This window comes from Simochromis diagramma, unplaced genomic scaffold, assembly GCF_900408965.1.
Source record: "Simochromis diagramma unplaced genomic scaffold, fSimDia1.1 OVJJ01000583.1, whole genome shotgun sequence".
Classification (NCBI taxonomy): domain Eukaryota; kingdom Metazoa; phylum Chordata; class Actinopteri; order Cichliformes; family Cichlidae; genus Simochromis; species Simochromis diagramma.
The window spans coordinates 1,165,033-1,191,074 of record NW_024387285.1 but is presented as its reverse complement, the minus strand read 5'-3'; the positions used below and the strand labels follow the sequence as shown (position 1 = coordinate 1,191,074).

Sequence of the window (26,042 nt, the reverse complement as noted above, 5' to 3'; positions counted from 1 at the left end):
TCATTAGTAGCACTTGGTTGCTTACTCTTTACATTTCAAAATATAAATAATAAAAGTTGCATAATCTTTAGATTGTATATGTTTAAAAATGTAATATACAAAAAGCTGTCTTATTTGCACACATTCAGAAAAAGTTAATGTGCTACGGAAAATGGCATATGAAATTTAAAATGTAAAAATAATGACACCTTCTGACAAACTGAGACTTAATGCCATTGAAAATTTTATTGTGATATCTGATAGTTTACATTAGAGTGAAAACAGACATGTGACATGGCTTTAATAAGACAGAATGCAAAGCAATGTAGTCAAATAAAAAGCAGAATATTTGCTTTTAAATTTAGGAAGAAAGAAAAACAAAAAACAGGCACGACATCATAAATACAACATGCTTTTAGACCTCAAACTGTAGTTTAACAGTCCTAAGAAAAGAACTTGTACAGTCTTTTCCTCGTATACCCATCTAGCCTTTGATCAACATCCTGTTTAGACAGTAACAGAGCGCAAAAAGTAGGTAGCCAGTGCCACGATAACAACAGAACAACAATAAAAAGTAAACAGTTTTCAGCAGCAAATATCTACATTTTTCATCCAGGCTGCTTTGACGCTGTATTTCAGAGAATCAAAACATTCTACAGAAAGACAATGTCATAGGTGACAGGTTTTCTACTCTTTGATTTTGGTATCGCAGTCGAATCTCCAGGGGCCCATCGACCGTGGCCCCTGGCTTCGTTCCTGCCCGCTGACACATGACACTGATGCATTCGATAGAGCCTGGGTCTTTATTTGGTACGCACTGGCGGTGACACTGGCAGCTGCTTTTTGTTGGTTCAATTTTGACTGACTTATCGAAGGGAAGAGTACAGAGGCTCTGCAGTCGGGTCGCTCCCAGAAACTGCTGCTGCTGCCATGTGGAGGTCCTCAAGAGAAACTGGCTGTGTGCATGTAGCAGAGGGAAATCGTACAACTGTGTGTGTGCATTCAGTAATGATTCAGGTAGACACAAACAGTCCTGTAAGGTAGATTTCTTTCCAAATTTTGCTACCGGTGCTGGTCTTGTGAGACTGAGTGTGTGGAAAGTTCACAGAGGTAAACCAACCTAAAGGCAGGGGCTGTGGCATTGTTATGTTAATGCAATCAGACTTTGCTGTTTTAATAAAAGCTCATCATAGTTCAGGAGCTGCAACCTTCGAGCATCTAACGATGCATTCACGCGTTCATGTGAACATCTAATGTTTGTAGCTTTAAACTGACCAAATCTCACGACATGTGGAAGAAGACATGGCTTTAATGCAATGACTGTTTTATCCGATGGCCTTCCAGTCTGTAGTTTTCCAGCTTGTTACCAGGAAATGGAAAGACAAGCTATTTCTGGCTGAAGGACCTCAAATCTTTCACATCATCTTTCAATACTTTAGAATTTGGACTCAAAAACAGGCCATTAAAAGTTTGATACGACATCTGCAAAGAAGTTTGTTGCACCTCTGAGCACACGCCCAAACGATGCTACGGGGTTAACTCTTGCAGCTGCGCTCAACACTCTATGCATTAAGTTGTTGGACAGACCTGCAAATTCTTGCCTGCGTTTGACAGGCCCTGTGTGTCCTGCAAAACATGGAAAGGATGCAGCACCAGAACTGAGATGTGACTAAAACAGGCTATTATCATCAAAACAAGCCATTCGATCAAATAGATAAGGGGAGTAACAGTTCACTTTTACACAAAAAAAGAAAAACACCACGAGAATGAATACGTTCAAAAAATACAATCAGATATTCACAGCCAGTGTTGCCGCAAACTAACGACCTCCGACATAGCTGCCACAGGGTGCATTTCTACACCTGAAAGCCCTCAGCACAGGAGACACTGACTGTGGTGGCCAAAGGGTCTTGGTAAAGGCTCTCCCTGCGACATGGTGGGAGATTCCAGCTCGCCCTCAACGTCTACATGGCTCAGCAGAGACCTAAACACCGGCCCTCTAACGGGCTCTTACCACACAAGCTAAATAAACAAGCTAACAGAAAAAAAAGCAAACAAACCAAACGGGGGATAAATCACTTCCAAACAAACTAACCTGGCTGTCAACCTCGCAGATCAGCGGGCGAGACAGCGAAACCAAACAGCTGTGAAAGGGAAGAAAAAAAAACACACCAGGAAAACTCAAAAAGGAAAGAGGGGAAAACTGAGGAAGAGAAGGTAAACATTCGCTTTGGTGTGCAGGCATGCATGTGGATTAACACACATGCATGTATGCGCACACGCCAGACACCACACAGCCAGAGGTACGGTGAACAAAAGTGCTTCAAGTAGGGGAAGTAAAAGAACTAACCCAGTAGAAATACGTATAAAACCTTAAATATGTTACTTTATGTACAAAAACTGTAACACGGGCCAATATCTTAGCTGTTTATGTATTTATATTTCAAGTAGGTATCACTGCTAACTATCAAGGGTTTGCATTGTCATAGTTTTAGGTTAAAAGGTCGTGTGATCTGACTGACCTTGCCGGCAAAGTAATCAATCACTGCTGATTTTTTTTTTTTTTTTTCTTTTTTTTTTTTTTTTTTTTTAAATCTCTCCCATCGTATCCCACCCTGCCCACACCATCACCTGCTGCCATCTTTTTAACCCCTCTGATTAAAAAGTCCAACAAGTCCCGGGCAACCTCTTCCTCCTCTTTGCTTTACTCTGAGAAATAATATACTGAATATCCATCTGTTTTTGCACCTTTAAATCTGAACGTAGAAAATATATGTGTGTATATATACCAAGTCTCTGTTATCCATAGAGCTCTGAGGATTTTGGTGAAAAATGTTATTTCGAGGGCTACTTCTTTGAACCAGGAAGGGGGCGAAGGGAAGGGGAAGACACATCGGTTCACATGAAAGTTTTCAGAGTTATGCACTGCACAACAGAAGGAAAAATAAAAGAAAACAAGTAGAGGGAGGCCGTTCGTGTTTTGAAGAGGCACAAGATTCATACGGCTTGGAGGCAAATCACAGATGCTGTCCACAAAGAGACGATTCATACGCTCCGAGAGAGAGAGAAGGACGTAAAGTGCAAAAGATCTAGAAGAACGGGGCGAAGCGGCGGGATTTCCAGGATAGCAGCAAAAAATTGGAAACTACTTTGTGGTGTGGAAGAAGTGAGAGGAAACCCGGAATTTAAACAAAATGAAACCAAATTTCCTCAAAGTATCTAACAGGCAGTTGCTAAGCATACCAGAGTCGACGAAGCCCTCCTGCTCCAGCTTCCTTTCCATCTCCAACAATCTGTCGTTCATCTGTGAGAAGGCCATTGGGAAACGAGAGCGAACAAACATTTTGCCTCCAAACCGCGATGGACCAAACGCCTCTGCAAAGTGCAAACGAAGTCGTTCAAGTATGCCACTGTTTAATGCATGACCACACACACACAAAATGCATATATACACACAGTAATATGCATATATACATATGTGCGTGACAGCAAATATATATATATATAGAAACCATGTTCCAATATCGACGTACTACGAACATTTTCATAGTATTTATGGATATGTAATCATAGTATGTGTATTTATATTCATATGTAAGTGTCTCTTATTGTTTCATTACCAGACAATGGGATAATACACTCTGTCATCGTGTTTTATGATGTGTGGGCACTGATGGAAGGATCCCCAGTCTAATAACCATTTCTGCTCCTTTTTCGTCTTTCACTCGTGGTACTGCTGCAAACTGGGACCAGCCACAATCGCAATTAGCCAAACACTACAAATATGTATCTATAGATCTATGTATACGTATATATATACCCATTTATGTCAAACGAATACTAGGTGCTGCTTTCAATGCTTTTGGGTGCTGAAAAGTACCAGAAAGAGGGAAAAAGAAAGTCGAAAAAAAAAAGGGTAAAAACAGAAAAATATCAGGTATAAAATTCCACAATACTGCAAACTCATTCTTTGCCTCTTTAAAAAAGAAAAAAAGAAAGAAAGCAAGATGCTGCTACATATTTGCAACTACGATAAACTCCCTTTCCCCCTCTGCTCCTCACCCATCCCTGATTACTCATTTGGACATTAGCAAAGAAAAGCATGCTCAGCTAGAGGCAGAGATACACCAAGCCGACAAAATGAATAAACACAGACTCGACAGGGAAATAAAATGTAATGCTAACCAGTAACATCCATCGGCTGCCAAACCAAATCTTTACCAAACCCGACGTTAAAACTAAAGCAAATAACATTAAAATAACCAAAGTCATCCATCAAGAAAAGAAAGAAACGTCCTCTCGGTGAAGTCTCTCTCTTCCTTCGCATAGTGGTCGACACGTCACCACAATCACTTGTAAGCGTGTTTCGGTGGGGCGGCGGCGGGTTGAGAGTGGGCGGGGTCGATCCCAAAAGCTCTGGGGAAGTAACGGCGGGACTCACATGACGTCGTTTTTCAACGAGTCGCTCCACTCGGCGGTCGCCGTTTGTTCACTTTCACAATGAGCAGGTGGGTGCGTGTGCACGTGGAGAAGGCGGGAAGGTGGAGGTGTTTGATTTTTTTAACTGTTAGGAAAGTGTGGGGGCTGGTGGAGGGAGGGCCGGACGAGCGCCCTCCCCCTGTAGTTCGATAAAGAGCATTCCCAGGTCAGAAAAACAACAACAAAAACAAGAAAAACAAACGGAGAGGCGGAGCGTCACTCCCACCCGTTGTCCTTGATCATGTGAGCCAGCTCGATGATGAACTTTCCCTCTTTGTACTTTTGACTGCTTTCAAACGCGTGCTCCTGTTAAAAGAGGAAAAACATCAGAGAATCAGTCAGGAAAAAGAAAAACACATTATCAAACAAAACGAGTGACAGTGGGAATACAAGTGGAATAAGAGCAATAAACAGCTGCTCTTCATATCTCAGTGGCTCATCTGTGCTCACTTTACTTTTCTCCTATATCGGTGCATCTTTGTAACCATCACCGGTGCATCATATAGACTAACGTGCTCTGCAGGGACTGCTGATGTAAATTAGCAGCTTTGCTAAAATCTGGCACGCTTACATCTTCAGTTTTTTTTTTAAATAGTCATAAAAACACACAAAAAGACAGAAAGACTGGCGATTTTGTCCCAGCCCTTTTTTATATGGAGAACATGGGAAGCGTAGAGACGGCAGCATTCAAGCATCCAAGATGAACACATTGATGTAGCACTATCACCGTCTATCACATCACCGTCAGAGAACAGCAGGGCTTTGAGAGACGCAGAGAGAAATATGAGAAATATTTCCTCCGGTGTCCAACAAGGTCTAAACTTCCAGACCGGCAGTGCATCTCGTTAAGTGCTGTATGATTTCCGGCATATGTCCCGGCCCTGCTGAGCTCCGGGAGACTCGTGCGAGTCTGCTTCTGTGAATATTTGCTCAGCCTGGTTTGCCTTGTAAACCAGCCCTGCTCTGCTTTGCTTGCAGGGCTTTTCGGAGAATCTCTAATTGTTTTTGTCACTGAAGCAGCAGCTTTAAGTGAGTCCCTGTCTTTATACCGTGTTCAGTTATTTTACACCCTTCTATACTCTTTTCACACAATTACCAGGACAAGCCTCTTCAAAACGGCCTGACATTTAATCACTGTAGACTCTCAGAGGTACCAGCCTGGCTGTCTGCAGCCAACCTTTCGGCACTGTAATTATCTTGCACACTTGGATACCACAGAGTGTTCAATCTCTGAGCCCAAACAAAAACCTGAGTATTTAAAAAAAGAAAAAAGTGTCACAGTTTCTTTAATGATCACTGCTTTAATGAGAGCAACCTCGTTCTTCTGACCTGTAACAGCATAATGTGTTCTCTCAGAAACTAGAAAAACCACACAGATGCAAAACAACAAAGCAGCAGCCTTAAGTGATCCATCAAGACAGACGGGGAAAGTTTAAATAGCAAATTACTTACATATTTCCAGCCAAGGGTGGTTTTACAGTTTTCACAGTAGATATCAGCCACAGCATGTAAACCTGTGAGGAGAACCCGCTCCTCTGCTGGCCCGCAGCCGACATTCACCCTGTAAGGAAGGCAGGGAGATCAGGAAAGGTCACAAGGGTCAAGGAAATTAAAGCAGAGCATAAATAGAGGCCCTGTGATTAAATATGGTAAGTGGCCTGTATTTGTACAGCGCTTTACACTACATTCAGTCATCCACCCATTCACACACTGGCGATGGCAAGCCACAGCTGCCCTGGGGCGCCACCGGGCCCTCTGACCACCACCAGTAGGCAACGGGTGAAGTGTCTTGCCCAAGGACACAACGACCGAGACTGTCCAAGCCGGGGCTCGAACCGGCAACCTTCCAGTTACAAGACGAACGCCCAACTCTTGAGCCACGATCGCCCCTAAATCTACCTAAACCATTTTGTATAGGCCGAATCTTATTTTCTTGCAGAAAGTTTCAGAAGTGACAGCAACGCAAAGATAAACGTGTTAAGAATGACTCGACGCTGACACTTTGCTCATAGTTTGCCCCCAAAATCTTTGTTGTGTTGTTAAATCCTCTGCTTTAAGTTTACCAGGTAGGGACACATCAGCTCTACAGACGTCAGCCTTTCCTTGAAAATACCACGAACCTTGGCGTCTTACTTAATTTGCTGACGAACTGGTATTGCCGCGCAGAGGTGCAGCAACCTGTGACGGTGTGAGAATATGTAAACATTCACGTCTACCTCGGCTGACCCGTACTGTCAGCGAGCTGCACGCTTGGATTTGTTGGCAGATGTAGACACAAGAAAGAAAAGCGCCTGATGCTCAGCCTCATGAGGAGGAAGGCAGACACGTCTGATAACTCACAGCAAAACAATCCAGGCAGACTGACTGGACTGCTTTTTGTGGTGAACTGGCCCTTTAAAAACGCTGCGCTGCAGAGAAGTTTGAGTGGCGTTTTAATTAAACGAACACGTCATGAGAAACACACTCCTTTTGAAATTATTATATGTAACCAAGCAACCGGTAGAGGTCTGCAAACCTTTAGTTTTTTCCCTCCACCACAAATGTTTCTGTTTTTCAGCCTAAATGTCTTTTTACCTGCAGCGCACCATAAGCTTTGTCTCAGGGGTTCGGTTGCTTTCACATTGTTCGGAATCATTTATTCAGACGCCCGTAGACTGCTTCTCTCATTCGATTCATTGTGACAGGTGAAACAATGTAATTCAGAGTCGGGTGGCACGAAGCTGTTGAAAAGCGACACGGTCTCAAAATGTCTCGGGGCTCTGGGGGGCAGAGAGGGGGGCGGCTTCTGCGCGGTTCATTAAGACTGAGAGCAGAGTCCCAAAAACCAACCAACCAAGAAATAGACCGGTAAAACTTGCTCTCAGGTTCAAAGAGATGAATGCTAACCAGCTTTTTCTGCAGCACGGACTGAAACTCTGAAAGAATGGAAGTTCGTCCTGTGTTCACCGGTAAGAAATGATTTGTTTGTTTCCAGGTCAAATGATAAATTAATGACTGGACTCATTAAAACATGATTAGAAATAGTGCAAAAGCTGAACCGGTCGTGTGTGTGATCTAAACTGAAAACTACAATTATTTTGACATCGTTTGACCTGCAAAACACCAAATAAATCAGTGCTTGCTGGGCTTGGCTGCTGCAAACTGGAACCAGACTGTTTCTGAGTCACTATGGTGCCAGAAATCTGCAGTTACTTTGAGTGTTTGTAGTTAAAATGATATTGCATGCCAGAAAATTTATGAACCCACAGAGGCCACCTAAAGGAGGTGTTTGTAAGCCAACTGTGGTGCAGTCTGCATGCATGACAGATCCATGCTCCGAGAGCATGAAAATTTATGTGCATCTCATGCAAACAGCTCTGGCTGCAGCAGTGCACTGATAAGATGCAGGTGTACAAAGAAGCATCCCGGCACAACATTTCCTCCTATGAACCTTCGTCACTGGAATGTGTGCATCTATGAGGACACGGGGGTGGGAACTATTAATTAAAGGATGGGTTGCTTTAAGTGTGCGTTTCCTGAACAGTGATTATGTGCGTGCATAAAGCATGTGCTGAGTAGAACTTATCAAAATAACTGTAAATGGCTACTCCGACAAATTCTGCAGAAGCGAACGGGGTTAGTGGAGGTGATCGTTCCTCTTTCACTTCTAAATTTTGGCCTGTGCAGTTAAGAAGAAAGTGGTTTCAACATTTCATCAGCTAACATGGTGTTTCAACTGATGAAAGTGGCAAATGTTGAAAGCAAAGTGGAGTGAAAGATGAATTCAGATAACTGAACTGTGTTTTAAAGCCAAACTAAGCTATAGGTCAGACTGCTTATATGAGAAACAAGGAGGGTGAGCTGGAGGTGTGAGAGTCATACTTACACTGAATTAAACAGATAGGCTCTTCCTTGACTGCCTTGAAATGACTGAAACCAGAGAGAGAGAGAAAAAGACATCATGTAAGTTGACATTAAAGAGCTGCGCCGCACCGCTGAGTTCAAGAATGTCAGCATCTGACGCCCCGGGGTGCTTCTCCCCCCTCGACTGCTGTGCATTCTTGTTCTTCCACCTTATCAACAGTCCTGCACAAGTTTGGCTGCAGGTAAGGAATAAAATGAGGCTCAAAACTGCAGAAGCCTGAGCAGATAAACAACACAGGCAGGTCTATGAATAATGTGGACGTGAGAGCAGTAAAAACATTAGACCACATAAACAACGACTCAGTATTCACAAACTTCAGTTTCTGCTAAGTACTGCATGGACAGTCATGTAAGAAGAGGTCAATACTCGACTCAAAAGTAGAGTATTAAAGTACAAGTAGGGCTATGAGGAAACAGATGATGTTTGTTTTGAATAAATGGATCATATAAAATCAAGGTAAAAATCTAATGAGTCACATTTTTACAGTTTTTCCACCTGCAATCTCAACATTTCAAGCTCCACTGTTGACATGCAGCTCCAGGTATTCAGTGCATCTGCCGAACAACAAAGCAGCTTTCACAGCAGCTGATAGAAGACCGATGTCTGAGGAATGCTGCAGTTTAACAGGGATTCACACACCCGCACACACACGCACACGCACAGCTAATAATAACTACTTTAATCATCGTCATCACCCCCAAAATGAGCTGAAAACCCTGCATCAGTTTCATTAAACGCACCCTGTGGAGTTTTCTCGTTAGACAGGAACTGTTATGTTTACATCCCTGAAAATAGCATAAGCAGGGATTCCTTGAGGCAAATCAAACACAGCCTTCCTTATGAGGCTGGAATTAAAAATGTCCCTGCAGAGAAGGATGATGTGGGTAACCGGGGGTCCTATGTGTTCATGGTAAATGGTAAATGGCCTGTATTTGTATAGCGCTTTACACGCTGCTGCAAACAAAAGAAACTTTGAGTCAAGTACTCAAATAACATTTTTGGGGTGTTTCAGTCTTCATTTACAGAAATGATGAGAACAAACCAATGACAGCGGCAGGTTCTGTCAGAGTAGCACAGATGAGCCTGCTGAGCTGCTTACAGGGAGAAAGTGAAGCAAACAAGAAAGTGCCTTAAACTTGCAGTCATTCAAATGTCCAGCAGGGGCGATTCCTATTGTTGCAAAGATGTCTGGTTGTATAGTAATCTATGAGAAAACGGGCCTGATTAAATACTTTCCAGATTACTTTATAGGCTCAATCTCTAGTTCCATGTTGCATTTAATATAACATCGTGTTCATTTAGTAAATCATGGTTCCCATTATTGTCGAGGCAGATAAAGCTTGCTATGCCTTACCTGTGGGAAGTGGGACTATCACAGACAGAACTACCCAGGTTTAAATTATATCTGCATGACAGATTTAGCCGCTAGCAGATGTGAGTCTGCTAGCATCTGCCAAAAATAAACCAAAGACACAATTAAAGAGAATTTTACATTGATAACGCACAATTAATACTTTACAGTAGTATGCTACAGATCAGGAGTTGGTTTAAAATAGAGACACAATCTTAAAAAGAATAAAAAGCAAATCCACAATGTTTAAAGATAACGCACATAGTGCACATGTTACTGCATTTCCACACAGAGCCACTAGAGGTCGCTTAAACTTAAAATCTGACTATAGGTCCTAAGAAGACGCTTGCACAAACAACTTATGGTAGTGTCGCTCCAGCAGGTCACTGAGGGACAGCCGAGGCCTGCTGCTGACCGGGAGGGAGTTCTTTCTCCCCACAGTCACCAAGTTTGTTTACAGGGGAGTGGCCAATTGTTGGGGCTGTTTCAGTAATACTGGAGGGTACACTCACTCACATATGTAGTCCTGATTGCTGTTGGAGGTAATAAAAAGAAAACTGGCCTTGTTTACTATCCTGCTATTTGCCTGCCATTAAACGTACACACGACTGTTCTGTAAAATGTAAACAGAGCGCAGTAAAGCCGTCACAGTGAGTGACAACAGAGCCTGCCAGGCTTCCATCCTCTGGTCCCGTCATCCCAGGCTGGGCGACAGGCCTCGATCGGCTTTGCTTTTTCCATTGCAAATGAGTGTGGCAGATACATTTGTTGTTGCGGTTGAGGGCGCTGAGCTAATACCGCCTAATAGGAGCACCAGCTGCCTCCTTCACTGACCACAGCCACAACCAGCACTGAGGCCCGGGGGACATCTTTAACTGCCCAGCATCTGTCCAAACCGGCAAAGTTGAATTTCAGACGTTAGCAGTTCGTCCCAGCAACAAATTTGAGGTGCAAAAAAGGAAACCCTTCTCTCTGCAGAACTCTTACTGTCACATCCTTAACTTTGATGTTTGTGTTTGAAGGGAAATCTATGCACACATGCAGTCCAGCGCCACAAGACATGCGACCTTTAGCTGCGAGAGGGAACTGGGTCGGTCCCCGTGGAGTTAACAACAAGTCCTCGGCAGCGTTTAGGCCAGAGAGGGTGGCGGGTTACTCTGTCGTATCTGTGCTGCTCTGTGGCTCGCCATCAGCTGAACAACTGGCAAAAGGCTCCATCTCTTGCTGCCCTTATCTGTTTCCCACAGTCTATTTTTACTTTGCTTGTGTTTTTTTCTCGAGCTGCTGCAACATTCACTAAAACATTAGCAACAGAAAATCCTACAAGATTAAAAAGAAAAAAAGAGAGAAAGAAATTCGGATAGTAGCTTTGGAAGACAGGCGGCAACCCGAGCGTCCTCCAGCCTACCAGCAGTCCAGCTAGACATCCCAGGGACTGCTCTGTTGACTGTTTAACCATGCAGCAAGAATCAGATACCAGCTGGAAATATTCACACAGCTTGTTTTTTTGCTGCTTAATAAAACATGACAAAAACTGGAGTGTGGTTACCAAGCTCATTTCTTTAAGCTGCTGCAATCACACTTGTTTTAAAACGCTTGTTCCCAAGAAATAAATTCTACAAAGCAAATCTCAAAATCCCTGAATATCCTGTTGACCACATGGGACTAAAGGGAACAAGACCTCGCACACAGAAATCTTCTCCTTCAGCCAAACACACGATACACAAATCCACCGTGAGAGCAGTGAGTGTGCTGTGTCACCGGCGTTTCTTCTTAAAATGACGCCATAAAAATGAAAGAGAAGCTGTGAAACAAACACTTGTGTTTAAAAAAAAAGGAAAGAAAAGAGATTAACTCAGAGCTCTTATAACAAACACGCTGAGGTCAACTTTTACCATCTGTTTTAACAGATGTTGGCTGTTGCAGGTGAAGCTCAGCTCCAACTTAATCTTCTTAAATCCCAAGGCTCTGTATAAATTCAGTTAGAGGACAGCGTTTGTAAGGAAAGTAGATCTGGTGTTTGTAGAGTTTGTGTTGGCTTCTGTTTTATTATAAGTCCTGTAGCGTTCACTCACAGATACGCTCCGACGGGACATATCAGAGCTTATGTGAAACTTCAACATGAACTAATGAGACGCAGTTTGAACTTGATTATAGAAGAAATTGTCCTTTTCATGTCATCCCTCCAAACCTCAGTTTTCTTATTTGAAACTGCAGTTTTTGGTTTACTTGCTGCTTTGAGTCTCTGTGTTGTTGCATTACCCAAACCCGCCTGTGAAACTTGCTAAACTTTTGCATTCATTGGTTCAAAAGCAGCCCTGAACCACGATGATTCCTCCGCCGTGCTGCAGAGTCAGGGCGAGGCTTTAACACCTTTATCTCATCTTTCCTGAAATGTTGTGGCTCATCCAAATATTTGAGACACACTCCAGTGTTCCCACCCAACGTTTTTCTGCGAGTGGACGCATTTAAAGTTTTAGTCCTTTTTCCATGTTGCACTCTTGGCGTGATCATTACAGGATATCTGGTCATCTAAAGGTTTGTGATCCTCTTAGAGGCATCCAGTTTTGTTTGCCTCTCTTAATATGGCGTTCTTTCTTCCCACTGTCACCAAGTGTTTGCAGATATGGGATTTTTGGATCATTGGGGCTTTCTCTCTCTCCATGAGATCGTTTTTGTTGAAGTGATGCCATTAAAATAAAACTGAAATGGTCTGTAACCCACAGGTGCGATGGATGTACTGTAGGTGAGGACTTTTGTCTATAACTGAGACAATCACCGCTAAACATCACCGCTGATGTTGCTGCGAAAAGGTTCAACAAAACCTTCCTGGTCAAATGGAGGTTGTTTTTTTTTTAAAGAAGGGAGAAAGAAGAGCAATATTAAACTGACTTCTCTGTCACAGGCAAACTTCCAGTTAAAGATGGTTTAAAAAAAGAAAGACGAAAAAAGGAGCTGCGTCTGTTAATGGTGAGAAATGAAAAGTGCGATCAATCCATTAGAGGGACTTCCATCAGCCCGATGGGTGGGACGAGGACAAGGTGCTGAATGAGACACTCGGCCTCCTCGTCAGTATTCGGGCGGCATCCTCCCGCTCCAGGACCACGTTCACACTGCAGGCCTTCACGCTCTGCTCTTAACCGCTGCTCTGATTTCAGGATGCCATATCGCTATCTGTAACCCGCATCTGATAAAAATATGAAGCGACAGCGATGCTGAAAAGAAGCTGCGTGCTCAGGATGACAACAACAACACGTGTCCGATCAGATTTTGTGCCTGCGCGTCTTGTGTTCAGCGTGTTTGGGTTGAAGGTGTTGACTGAAATTAAACCGTGTCATTGATTGTCTAGCTGCCCTTCATGTTAACAAATCAGTGACAAAAACAGACCATAGAATCAGAGCTTAGGAACTGTAACAAGTCAGGCCTGGATATCGGCACAGTTTTAGCCTCAACTCAATCAGAACAGTGAGAAATATATTTTAAAAAGTTGTCTGCTGTAATATAAATATAAAATAGATATATATCCTACAGCAACAATCTAGCATCATTTCCCGAGGAACATGTTTGCTGGCAAACTTAAAATCCAGCTTAAATATGTTTATTTACTTTGCATGCTTTGCTGCAGCAGTTTGCAGGAATCAGCCCAGGAAATAAACAGACATAAAATATTATAAATATTGCATTTGTTTGATTAATTCCTCTTTTAATTGATAAACAGCCGTACAAGTGATTTAAATGCATCATCAGTGTTCTATGAAACATATAATCTGCACATTAACTGATGCTGATGCACATCAATCCCAAGACTGCCTCAAACATTTTCATCAGGTTTCCACCATAAAAAACATAAATCACCATCTCCACTCAGCGCTGGGGTAATAAACATATTTAGTTTAGTGGCTGAAGCGGGAGGGGGGAGGCCACTGTGCCTGCCATACTTCCTTCTGGTCCATGTGCTCAGGTTAATCCTCTCTTTCAGGCTGCTCCATCTGCATCTTCCCTCGCTGCCTGGCATGCCTCGAAGACTCTGTGCACAAGCTCTGGAACGAAACATTTTTCCCCCACTCTTCTTTTTTTATACCTGACTCAGGGGATTTCCAGCACTCAGGCTGCAGCGATGGAGAGAAATCTGTCAGAACCTGCAGATCTCCTCCAACACTTCCCTTTGTGTTTTTGTTTTTAAACAGGGCTCAGGAACCACTTTCTCCTCTGCTTAGACCACGTACAATGAAAAACCCCACATAACGCACTACCGGTGCGAGATACTTTCACATGAGATGAAAATCAAACATGGACAAGGCGAGCGGTCCTTGGCACCATGCAGTGGAAAACACCAGACTACGGTGTCATCTTCTCCTGAGTAACATAATCGGCTTAGAAGGCTCGATGCTGAGGTCCAGCGATGCCGCCTTGGACTGAACACACACATGGCAGCGAGGTGTGGCGCAGAAAGAGGAGTTTATTAATAGATCAGTGTGAGGTACGGTCAACAATCAATATCGAGATATTAAGAATGATTTCCAGATGGATGCTTTCACGGTACGATGCATTTGTGTGAAATCAGACATTAAAATGCACGTTCGTGTTTTTTATCCATCTACAAAGATCACAACCGGGTCAAAGACTAAACAATAAACAACGACGCTTCCACATAAAGCGGAGCGAGAAACACCAATCAGAGTGCTGCGATGAGAACATTCGGAGGGGTCCTGATGTGATCTAACGACACTTGAAATGAAATTTTGGAAACATATTAAACATGGTCACATCCGTCAGCGCTCTGCTCCCTGACGTCACCGTCGTAAGCTGGGACCTGAGAACAGGAGGCCTGCGGGTCGAGTCACTCCCAGGTTTCAAAGCTTTTTCATTATTTTGAATCACATGACAATATTTAAAAAAAACTGCTGAATACAAACTTTCTTTAACTCAAAAGTCAAACAAGGGGTTCAGGTGATGTTGAGCATGGGCAGAACTTTTATTTTGTAACTACGATGGTTATTTTATTTTGAAATGATTGCTAAGAAATTTAAATCAGCACTCATGTTATTGATAATTATCCGTTTCTCTCTACAGTTACATGGATTATACTTTAGGTGACCTACTGGTGGTCAAAGACATAATCGTATGTTGTCCTATTTTGAGAGACATCTCTACTTTAAAAATAAAATCATTCAATTGCAATTTCTCAAATAATAGAAAAAGACTGAAAACGCATTCCTGCACTTGTATGAAGGAGGTAAAGCGTCTGTTACTGTGGCTGTGAGTCCACGTGGCAGCATTATGCAACAAAATACATTTACTGCTGCGCTGCGTCGCAGGTTTTCCTGACATTTGCAGTTTTTTCTGGCCGTGTTCTGATTGCTTTCTGTATTAATTATGCGGCGCTTGAACTGCAGGAGCTACGATTGTGAAATTATCTCCTGCGAGGCTGCAGGAGGAAGCACATGCACGGCGGCCTTGAGAAACCCTTTTGACACTTACCCCGATGAAAGGCTGCTAATTGAACTTCAGCTGAAATATCTGCATCCAAATGAAGTGCACGCAGCCTTTTGTAGCATCTGATCTCTCTGGACGCCTTTTACCTTCTTTAATTAAAACTAACAATGAAGTGAGTTGGGGGGAAAAAATAAAAATATTACGTGCACTTCAGGTCAGGATTTACAGAAAAAAAACATGCTACATAGATATTAGTGTTATGAAGGCAGAATAGGAGCAAAGAGCCTCATTTTAAGCATTTGAAACCTGCCGGAGAAGAACAGCCTGTCCAGGAAGCGCTCTTAATGAAATCCAATTATTATAGACGTGGATTGTTTGGCTTAAAGAGGTCGTCCGTCATCAGTCGCATTAGTCCAGTAAACACAGCAACACAACCCAGTGACTTCACTCTTTACTCCAGTGGTATACTGGGAACTGTTTAGCACTGCCAACTAATCGTGTTCCTAAGAAACAGATGGAGAATAGAGATTTTTATGGCCGTATATAACTATTTAACATCATAAACCACCAACCAGCTCGGTTACTGTTCGGGGAGTTTCGTGAATGTTGCCTTGGTGTTCCTGACCAGTTAAACAAATGTAATTATTCACCAGTTTGCTGGTCGGCTAATTGTTACTTGAATCGTTTGCACTTGTCACAACAGCGCGGCGCATTTTAAAGCGCGTTAGCGTTTCTGACTGCAGTCTGACGCAAACATCGCCTCTCAGCTTTAACCGCAGCAACACCATCTCTGGTTATATGTTAGTAAACACAGCAGCAGGATGTCTGTGGTTTGATTCCTCAATAATTCATGAGAAAACAAGACAGGTTTAATTTATTCCCATGGAAATAAAGCCCACAAACCAAACAAAGGCCGGCACGGACGTGGCTAATGTGAAGTCATAAATCAGCTCCCAGACAGAAGCGCTCTGGTGCTGCTGGTTTTCCAGCATTCCTGCTCCAGTGTCATCTCTGAGGAACACTGAGAAACAATGTGGCGTGACTTTAATAAAGCCAGCAGACAGGCTCAACAACCTCCAACACCTTCAGCTCCTCCCGCTCTGACCGTCATTATTGTGTTGCTTCCATCTAATCGTTTGTCACACGGGAGGCAACATCAAGAAGAATGACTGCAGCACAGGCAACGTGGGTTTGATGCTCATAATAACACATGACCGCGGTGAGACATTTGCCACACCGGGCATTCGAGCCGTGCAGTGATGGTGTAACTGCAGATTAAATATTTCAAAAGGCAAACAGGCGGCTTCTTTTGGCTGACATTTCAATGCAACATTACGCCTGATCAGATGCAGCAGCACCTTAACCACACAGGCCTGTACTCAGTAACACACAGTATTGCATATTTTCCTTAAAAAGAGCTCTCTGGGAACTTTGCTCTGGAAAACAACAGCTGACCTCTAGTTTTGGCACCGTTTGAATCGTAGACGGCCCATCGCAGCCAAGAGTGTGTAAAAGCATTTGTTCTGTTCCCTGCTACATGCTCGTCTTCTCCAAGCCACACAGAGAAAGTCAAACTGACCTCAAAGCATGCGGACCGGCCCTGATCCAGTAAGTCACCGATCGGCCGTCATCAGCCGCTGTGTCAACTGAGCGAGAGGTTATGGAGGAGATTACAACAAGCTGCTACTTGATGGGAAACAAGGAGCCGCTGATAAGAGAATGACTGAGCAACAGGGCAGTTATTATTGTTTCAGCTTCACTTTCATCCATCATAAAGAAAACTAAACGTTTTTTTAAATCCAGCTTTGACCATTGAGGATGAGCCGTGTCATAAAAGTTACGTTTAATAGCTTTTTCTTCCACGATCGACTTCCTATTTGCAAAAGCGCGAAAGAAATGTATTAATTACAAGAGCAAGCAATGGTGCCTCGATTTAAATAACATCCCATGAATGAATCATGTTTCCCTCTACATTTTTCTTCTGCTGATAAACTGAAGGTTATTTGCATGAGCCACATCGGCTAAACTTCTCTTCATTTATTGCTTTATCCCCCCCCACCCCACCACCACCACCACCACCCACAGCCACCCGGTTTCAGTTCAACTTTGCTGGAGCAACAATTTAATTTCCCCGCGCAGGATCCAATAAACCTTCACTGCATAAAACCTCCTTTCTCCCCTGTCACAGTCTTTGCTGCGCGTGGAGATAAATCCACATATCTGACACGGCTCACGACAGGTTAAGTGAGGCGCAGATAAATGAGGACACCCCCTCCCTCTCTCAGGCCAAAGGCACATCGCATTCATGATTTATGACACTCGTTAAAAATTAAACCCAGTAAAATTGTCGTTGTGTAGACTTTGCAACTCCAAACTTACCACCTCGAGGCCTCCGAACCTTCTGAGAGGCTGCTGGTAAAGCTTTTCACTGAGCGTGCTGTTGTGCTTGCACCAACAAACAGAGTTATCAGCATTTGCTTCAGGAGAGAATTAGCACATATATGTAGAATTTTTAAACACTGGATTTTTGACATAGGGGCCAGTGGTAATGTTATAGCTGTTCCAGTAGTACCCATGTATCAGGGTCATAAATCACATTGTTATAATTACCCAAAATGTGTTCTAAACCCCCAAACTGCTCCTTTATACCTGACTTTTAGGACCTCCAAGCCTGTAGTTGTGTTCATTATCAGTTAGAGCCCCTCCTCATTCTTTTCTTCTTCTTCTTTGGTGCAATCCTATAAATACAGTGTACCCCTTTTGCCTCTCCCCTTTTCTACAATTCCCCTGTGGGAGAGGTGGGTGTCATTTCTTTCCAACACTTTAAAAACACACATATAATGCATATTTAGCCACCTGGATGTTTCTGATTGCGATTTTAATTCAGTTATTGTCATTATTAAGCCTGTTTTTGTTAGATGTTATAAGTGTGTAGTATGTGTGTATCATAAATGTGTTTTAGGCGCCATAAATGCTGGCATGAATATATATACTCCTTGCTAGCTTGGGAGCTGTGGTGGGTGGAGCTAACCCTCTTCCCCACTGTTTGTATTTGGTCGTAGGAGCTGGAGTGGGCAAATTATTTACTTGGAGGTCTTTCTTTCTTTTACCTTTTTTATCAGGTATGTCGGATTTCATGTTGTTGTTTTTGTTTGATCTTATGTCAAATATGTTACGTGTAAATGCATACTTTATGTTTAATGTAAAAATAAATGCCAGCCCTTACTCGACTGTACTTGGTTTCAGTTTTTTCCAAGTGAGTACCACGTGGCACGTGAGGTCATTACAGCAGCGCAGCCTCCACACAGTCGATCCAAGCTCAGATTGATCAACTTTTCCATTTAAATAATCAGCTTAGCGCTCGGTAAGGCCTTAACGCAGAGGAGCACGCCGTCGTAACACGTAAAGGTCACCACTTCTGCTCTGCTTCATCTCACAGTTCTGAAACTTTCCCCTCCAGCTGCCGATTCACGACCGGCGTTAAAGCGACGCTTTCACACCTTTGCGCGTTTGTGCCCCCAAATGCCAGCGTGGACTTCGATACAGAAATCGTGTAATAAACAGACTTTAAGGGGCCACAGAGCTCTTTGTATTTGACTCAGGTTCACATTTGTCACTCTCTGTGGGCTGATGAATGACCAGCCCTGGCAGGACAATTTCATTTTGGGAGATTGGCTGAATCTTCAGCGTCCTGCTGTGCGCTCTGACTGTAAAATGAGGTTTTTTGTTTGTTTTGGTCTCTGCTAGAATGGATCATTAGTAAAGACAGGATTTATGTGCAGGCAGCAACAAAACGATCAGCAGTCATTTATGATGGGAAGTTAATACTGAGGCTTTTTTCCACAGGACTACGCAGACATTTGACTCCACAGACACATCACAGAGGAGGGGTCAAGAGTTGATACCAGCGACCAGTTGAAAACCAGTCCCACCACCAGGTACTGTGAAAACTGTGCTGAAATTAGTGGTCCTAATATTCGCGTTTTCAGAGATTTTCCCTGAGATTCCCGACTTTAAATCCAGACTGGCACCGTCGGACACTTTATGACGCTTATAATAATGTGTCGTCTAGATTCACTTCAGGTCACAGACTCGCGGAGATGAATTTCTCTGACAATAGTCTGACGGCAACACTGGATTCAACGAGTGACACATCACTTCTACCAGCACCTTTACGCTGTTCGTACTCGACAGGAGTGGATGATGATGAAGGTAATTTACCTTAAAAAAAAGGGTGAAGTCAGAATGAAAAGCACAGTCACGGGAATATTAGTCACACCAGCCCAGCGATGACAGGTAAGGTGAGTAGAAGAGCGCTGAGGTTTCATGCTCATCAGCCTCAAACTTTCAGTCAATGAACGTCTGAGATTGAATGATTTTTGTGGCTTTCTAAAGTGTTGCCATCCATGCATTGACTTATTTAAAACTTTTGTTCATGGAGATTATGGAATCTGAAGACATTATCTCTGACATTTTGCAATAGGCAGCACTTTAAAGCCACACTCATCTACATCATGACAATATACGATATGAGCTGACACAAACAAAAACACGTCCCCAGGCCAGCGGCGCAGATACGAAGCTCGACTGTCTTGATTTTTCCATCTCAGATTTTCAAAGCACGTACGAGGTTACCAAAGATGCTCAGCGAACCAAAGCGGCTCTTTCAGCTTTGACGTTTTTAACTCAAAAACAGCCACAGAAGCAAAAATAGCCACAGCAGTAACACTTTAATAGAGCGACCAGCTCTTTCATGCTCGAGCAGCGTCAGTGATAATAGCAGCCCCGCCCAGCCTCGGAGAATTTATGGGCGCAGACGCAGACGCCCGAGCGGACAGGTACACGAGCTGTGGAGATGCAGCGAGTTGAGCATCACGTAAAATTTCATCTGTGTCATTTGCCAGAACTGATATCAGACATTGCTGAGTGGGATTTCACAGTTTAGACATATTTATTCACCACAAAATATAACGAGCATGCTGTCAAATATGACTGCCTGAGAAAGTCATCCCCATGGTTACTAAGGAAAACATGCCATTCATTTTGATCTGCAGATAAGTCTGCATAATTATCAGAGCTCGATTTTAACCGTGAGCTGCATAAATCAGCACCAACACTTTCAGAGCTCTAACTTTACAAATTCACATGCGTGTTGCTTGTGCTTCTAATTCAGTTCCATCTAGTGAGGATCACTTATTTAAAATCTCCACTGATTAGGGTTCAAGAGTCAGGGTTAGAAATGAAGTGTCAAAAAGCGAGTCAATCCCAAAAAGACTGCCAGGATTAACAGCCTAAATGCACAGCGTAGAGCCTGATATTAAACAAACACACAGCAGTTTCAGTTTCCCCTCAATGACACCCGTAAGGTTTTTATTTACACATGTCAGCTGTTTAAGTTATGCAACACTAGGAGGTGACCCACTTTGAGTAACAGGTGGATTGTGACACAGACGGGTAAAGCCACTCGCAGCCTGTGAGCCTTTAGGTAATCTGACTGAGTCACTGAACCTCCTCAGCATGTTTGTGCTGTTTGTGCCTTCAGAAGTATTTATAATGAAGTTATGTGACACATGTTATGGATAACCACGTTTTGGTTAAAGGTGGTTTCATCGCCAGCTCCAAAGAAGGAGAAATAAACATGGCGGCATCAACAATGCTAAGCTTGAGCCTTCACCAGCAGGTGACACCATTTTTGATATACAGTCTATAAAATACTGCACAGTGAATCTCTTATAGCACATTGTTAAGGCTTTAAAGCACACGATCCACTTTATTCCTAACACGAGGCGGCTGAGCTCTTATTTTGAAGGAACAATAGAAAAAAACAAAAGCTCCCAAAATTCACGTGAGCACGCCCGCTCGCTGAGCTGGCTGAAAGTAAATATTTGGTTGTAAAACATACATTTAATACCACAACATTAGGTTATAACAGAGTGAACTGCACTAGTCACTATGCTAAAGAACGCTCAAGCATAGACTGTATATTAAAGATGGACATAGCGATAGTGACGTCACACATTTCGGCCATCGCCATGGTAGCTTTTTGAAACCAGATGCGATCAATTAAAGGACACCTCACACTCATACGGTAACGGTTTGTCAATAACAAGGTGGACTCACCCTGCAACTGAATGTCTCGCCCCCTGCTGGCCTTCGTGAACACTGCAGGTTTATGCACTTCCACACCGGCTTCAGGCTATCAGCTCAGGAAGCGAGGCCAGTTTATGGGATTCGAGAGACCCATTTATCGACAGACTCCCGTCTCGTAGCTCTTCCAAACTCGCATTTTAGATTTTATATAACTAAAATTTTCTGTCAGCTCAGGCGAGCACGGCAGATTACGAGAAGTTCCTGAGGCATGCTGGTCACCATAGTAGTCAAACAAACACGAGTGTGCGGCGCGGAGCGGCCTGCTGGCGCTCGCTCAGATTAATTCTCTGTTCTGCTCTCACGTCATGACGTGTCTTCAAACAGACAGTATGGCTAAAAACAGTTTACTGTGCCACAGTAACCTACATTTGCTTCTTCGACTACATCACGTTATCCACGCTTATTTATAGCTTACAGAATGGGCCGACACTCGCAGCTTTTATTTATAGCTCTAAGGAGAGGGCCAACACTCGCTGCTGATCAGGGTGTTTTAAGCACGCTGCACTAATGTAATATTTCTCTCTAGTTGACCTTCGGGATGGCACCAAGGGTAGCTGCTGTGAGATTTGTGAGACAAGTGCAAAACCCTGAAGCTTTCCTTCCCCCATAAATAAAACAGAGCAGCTGAAGTCATGTGAAGTGCTGCAGGGTGGCTTTATATGAAGGGCAGAGACGAGCGAGCTCGTGTGGAGCCGTCATACCTTTGAGATGAGCTCGTCGTGGTTGGCCAGATGTGCTCGGCAGTGGATGCAGCTGTAGGTGCGGTGGCAGGACGGCAGGTAAGCCTGGAAGGTCTTAGACTTGGTCATCTTCACCATGTCAGTGGGGCAGGGCTCCTCGCTGGTGTCAGGGCTGGCACTGGAAGAGTTGCAGCTCTGCTGGACTTGCTGACAGAAGAAACACTGGAAGATGCAAGCAAAAGCCGTCGTTGTTGTGGAGTGGGTGTGTGGCACGCTCCACACAGACACCACGGGAGAAAATCAAACCTGCGGATAAGTGGGAAAAGGAAAGAGATGATGTGGTGAGCGGCACGTTCCGCACTTCCTATTTATAGCGCCCGTGAGCTTAATTGCATTTCCAATATAAACAGCTCGTTCACTGGAGCAATCATTTGATTAGAAACATCTATTAAGTGATTACAGTCGCATGTTGTCCCCGACCAACACGGCTGCGTGGTTATGTAACTTAATATGACAACGAGTCAGAAGCCACATAACACGTTTCACCTGCTTTCAAACTATTTTCTTCTTCACAGCACATGATAGAAACCAGCCTGTCTTCATTTTGTCTCTTTAGACTGAAAGATGCGAGAAGAGATCAGCAGCTTGGAGACAAGTCAGAGGAATTTCTCAGGAGAAACAAAAATCGTTCAAAAGACAAAAATATACAGGATTTCGAATCTAAAACTCGGCACCAACTCTTGTGCCTGTAGAAACTTAAGGAAATGCTGCTCAGATGTCAATTTTTCAAGTAGCTCGATAAGTTTTCCTCTCATGTCGTTAATTTACACGAACAAATGGCTCATAATCATTTTTGTTGGACACTTGACGTCAAAGTATGTTAATGCACGCCGAACGATCCAGGCAGTGTTTTCAGTGGGAGAAGTGTTGCATCACTCAGCCGAGTGATTTCTTCAGTCTGGAATGAACTTGGCTGACTGATGAAACGTTTGTTTATATGAATCAACTTTCTGGGATTTTATGTCTAAGGATACCATTAGTCACATCTCTTGGCCTTATCTTGGAACGTGGCGTTTAAAGAAGAAAGAGGCACGACTGTCTGCAAAGGTTTCAGAGGTAAAAGTGAAAGCAGGCGCCTGCAGCGCCGCAGTAAAAACTGCACACCAGCACAGCTGCTGAGACAATGAAACAGAAGCCCGATAATAGGTGCGAGCTTTGAAAGGGGTTCACGAAAAACACGTCTGCAGGTCTACACAGATGCTAAACATCCACCCACGTGGAGTCTTCCTTCTCCTCCTCCTCCTCCTGTTTGCAAGCATGCGACTCCCAGCTGACCAATAAGAGATTAATGCTCACATAAAAATGCATATGTGGAATTTTTTTAACCTCAAAAAGAAAAAAAAAGAGAGCCCGGAGTGACAGACCTGCACAGATCTGCCACAACATTAAAACCACTTGCAGGTGAAGTGAGTGACATTGATGATCTCGTTAGGGTGTAATGTCCTGCGGGGACTCGTCGGCTCCTGGAACTGCACTGACATGCAGATGTTACTTTCACACTGCTACGGTTTCTCTGCGCTCCCTGTGGGACTGTGCAGGTAGGGGGAGTTGTTAGATTAATTTAAGCGCACCTGTGCAGGCTAGAAACCGAGCCTAAATAAGCTCAGTGTAATCGATCTCTCCCCCTCTGCCTCCTTTGATTTGGTTTGCTCCATCTTTTGCTTTCTGCTAACAGCACCACCACACATATCGCTTCTCCATACACAATCAGAAGTCCATGTTGGCAGGGGTCTCCCACAGCAAACTGTGTCCCCAAATTTGTTAAAATGAATAAAAATGATCACAAAAGTTTGCAAAGGTCTTTGCAAGAATGTTTTGAAAATGCATTTAATTATTAAACCAGATCCAAACAGCATGCAGACTTTTTCCCAGATTTCAAACTTCCACGGACATGCCTGAACAAGCCCCATCCCAGACACCAAGGCTGTGATCCTGGACTGAATCTAAATCAAGAAAAGACTAAAAGTAGGTGTTAAAAACATCCCACAAACAGACTTGGATAAAAGAATAAAATGAGAGGATATTTTGTGCTCGCCAAACTAAAAGCAAATAGAAAAACTGAGGAAGTGTTCTTAGTTTTTCCCCCAGTGTGGTCGGGTTTGTGACACAACCAGCCTCACGAGGCTTTGGAGTGTGTGATTACTGGGATGTCCACCGGTCTGTGACTCAACTTCCTTCACAAACTGTTGCGTTTTGCTATTGTGAGCATCGTATCTTGGCCCTTAGTAAAACCCGCACTTTTATAAAATTCAGAAAATAAAACTAACCTGAAGCTAAACATTGCAAACTACACTGCAACGAGTAAACCCACGAAAAGCTAATGCAAAGCCCCAGTGGGTCTGAATGTGTTCAAATCGAATTCTGCGTGAGTTCCACTGCACCTTTAAAAGTTACAGCAGTGATTCATTTATTTTGTGTAAATGTGGAGAAATGCCTCAGTAAATAAAAATGTGTCTTCTGGCCTGGCTACAATGCACAAACCTAACGATTAATAATGATTATTCTGAGAAGTTTAAAGGTCAGGACACACTGTATATCATGGCTTAAAAGCTGTTTGCTACATTGATTAAGAAGGATGCAGTGATTGGTTAGATTTATGTCTGGGGTTTGAGCATATGAGATTTACTGAGACTTTTTTCCCTGTGATATACAGCTCTGCAGACAAACATTCACTGCTGTGCATGGTGCTAAAAATAGCATTGTATTCATTTTTAAAAATCATATTTTGTGTCATTTTCTATTTTACTGGTTGCTGCATGTGAAGAGCACACGCTGATTGAAGGTGCTAAAGGTGACGGACTGATTGATTGGCTGATTGACCGATGAAGGTACATGTATTGATTTGCAGCAGTGTATCAGCAGCCAGGAGGCGCAGAGCACCTGAACACTGGTGTCGAGTTTCTGGACACCTGTTGAATGCACGCCTGATATTTGCTGTGCTTTTAGCGCTGATTAAGTTTCCACCGACAGCTGAGAAAAGTCATCTTTGCCTACTTGTGTTTAACTTTGTTACTGATTTACAAAGTGCATCTTTCCTCATATGGATTTTTTTAAAGCCTTTTTCTGCTGAACTACTGACTTTCAGGAAATGAGCAACACGCAGTAACTTTACCAGAGAGTCAAAGTCCTCAGCCCCTAAACATGCAGGGCTAATGGAATGCTAATCGGGTTAACTAAGGTTACTAGGTTAAGGGAGATAAAATTAACCGTGGTAAACACACCCGGCTGGATCGTGATAAATCTTGAGGACTTTAGATTAGATTTCCCAAAACTACACAGCTTTAACGTCATCTGACTAAACTGTGAATGTCAGTTGGGTTGGCATGGTTACCATAATTGGATGGATAAACACAGTCAATGGCTACATAGATGTTACAAACGGTGCCTTTATAGATCCAGGACATGCATTCCCCTTCCTGTTTGTCCCATTGCAATGTGATTGCAGTTCAGGTTGGGGTGCAGTAGGGGGCGCATCGTGAGCTCATCCTCCATAAATGGTGGTAAATTGTGCTAAATGACTGAGACAAATGCATATCAACAACACCTCCAAACGGGTATGAAATGACATTCACACACTTCTGTTTTTCTTGCAGGGAAACCAAAATTCTCCCAAATAAAAATGGCCGAGGATGTAAAGGGACCCATGGTGCTGTGAGGTTCCTGATACCCACAGAGATGTGTTTCCCTCTCTCACCCTGGCCTATTACAATCATGTTGAAAACTGGATGAAGAATATGGAATGTTTATATTTTCGGGCTCACCAGCGCCCCCTATGAAACCAGAGCGTGAGGATTCCTGAAGTTTGCAAATTCTCTGGCTCACATTTCCCATGTTGACTGAAATATACGGTGAATCCGACTCTGTGGATCATATTTCCCCATTCAAACACCAACCAGCACACTGTACACCCAAACTCTCAGACTTTCACTTTTATCTCTCAAGAGTTGCAAAGTGAAGGAAAAACCCACCACACGCCTCTCTTAATATAATCTCTGCATAGCAA

At 43.3% G+C, this 26,042-nt stretch overlaps 1 protein-coding gene across 4 annotated transcripts in view; it reads right to left on the bottom strand.

The window, feature by feature from the left end:
• Positions 1 to 205: 205 nt before the first annotated feature.
• Positions 206 to 26,042, bottom strand: part of ypel1 (yippee-like 1) — a 30,682-nt gene continuing 4,845 nt past the window's right edge. For all 4 annotated transcript variants that reach the window (XM_040003534.1, XM_040003536.1, XM_040003535.1 and 1 more), the window contains 4 exons: positions 22,001 to 22,285; positions 8,324 to 8,367; positions 5,911 to 6,019; positions 206 to 4,764 (listed from right to left, as the gene is read on the bottom strand). In XM_040003534.1, the coding sequence (XP_039859468.1) occupies positions 4,675 to 4,764; positions 5,911 to 6,019; positions 8,324 to 8,367; positions 22,001 to 22,117 (360 nt within the window). In that variant the 5' untranslated portion in view covers positions 22,118 to 22,285 and the 3' untranslated portion in view covers positions 206 to 4,674. The remainder of the gene's footprint in view (positions 4,765 to 5,910; positions 6,020 to 8,323; positions 8,368 to 22,000; positions 22,286 to 26,042) is intronic.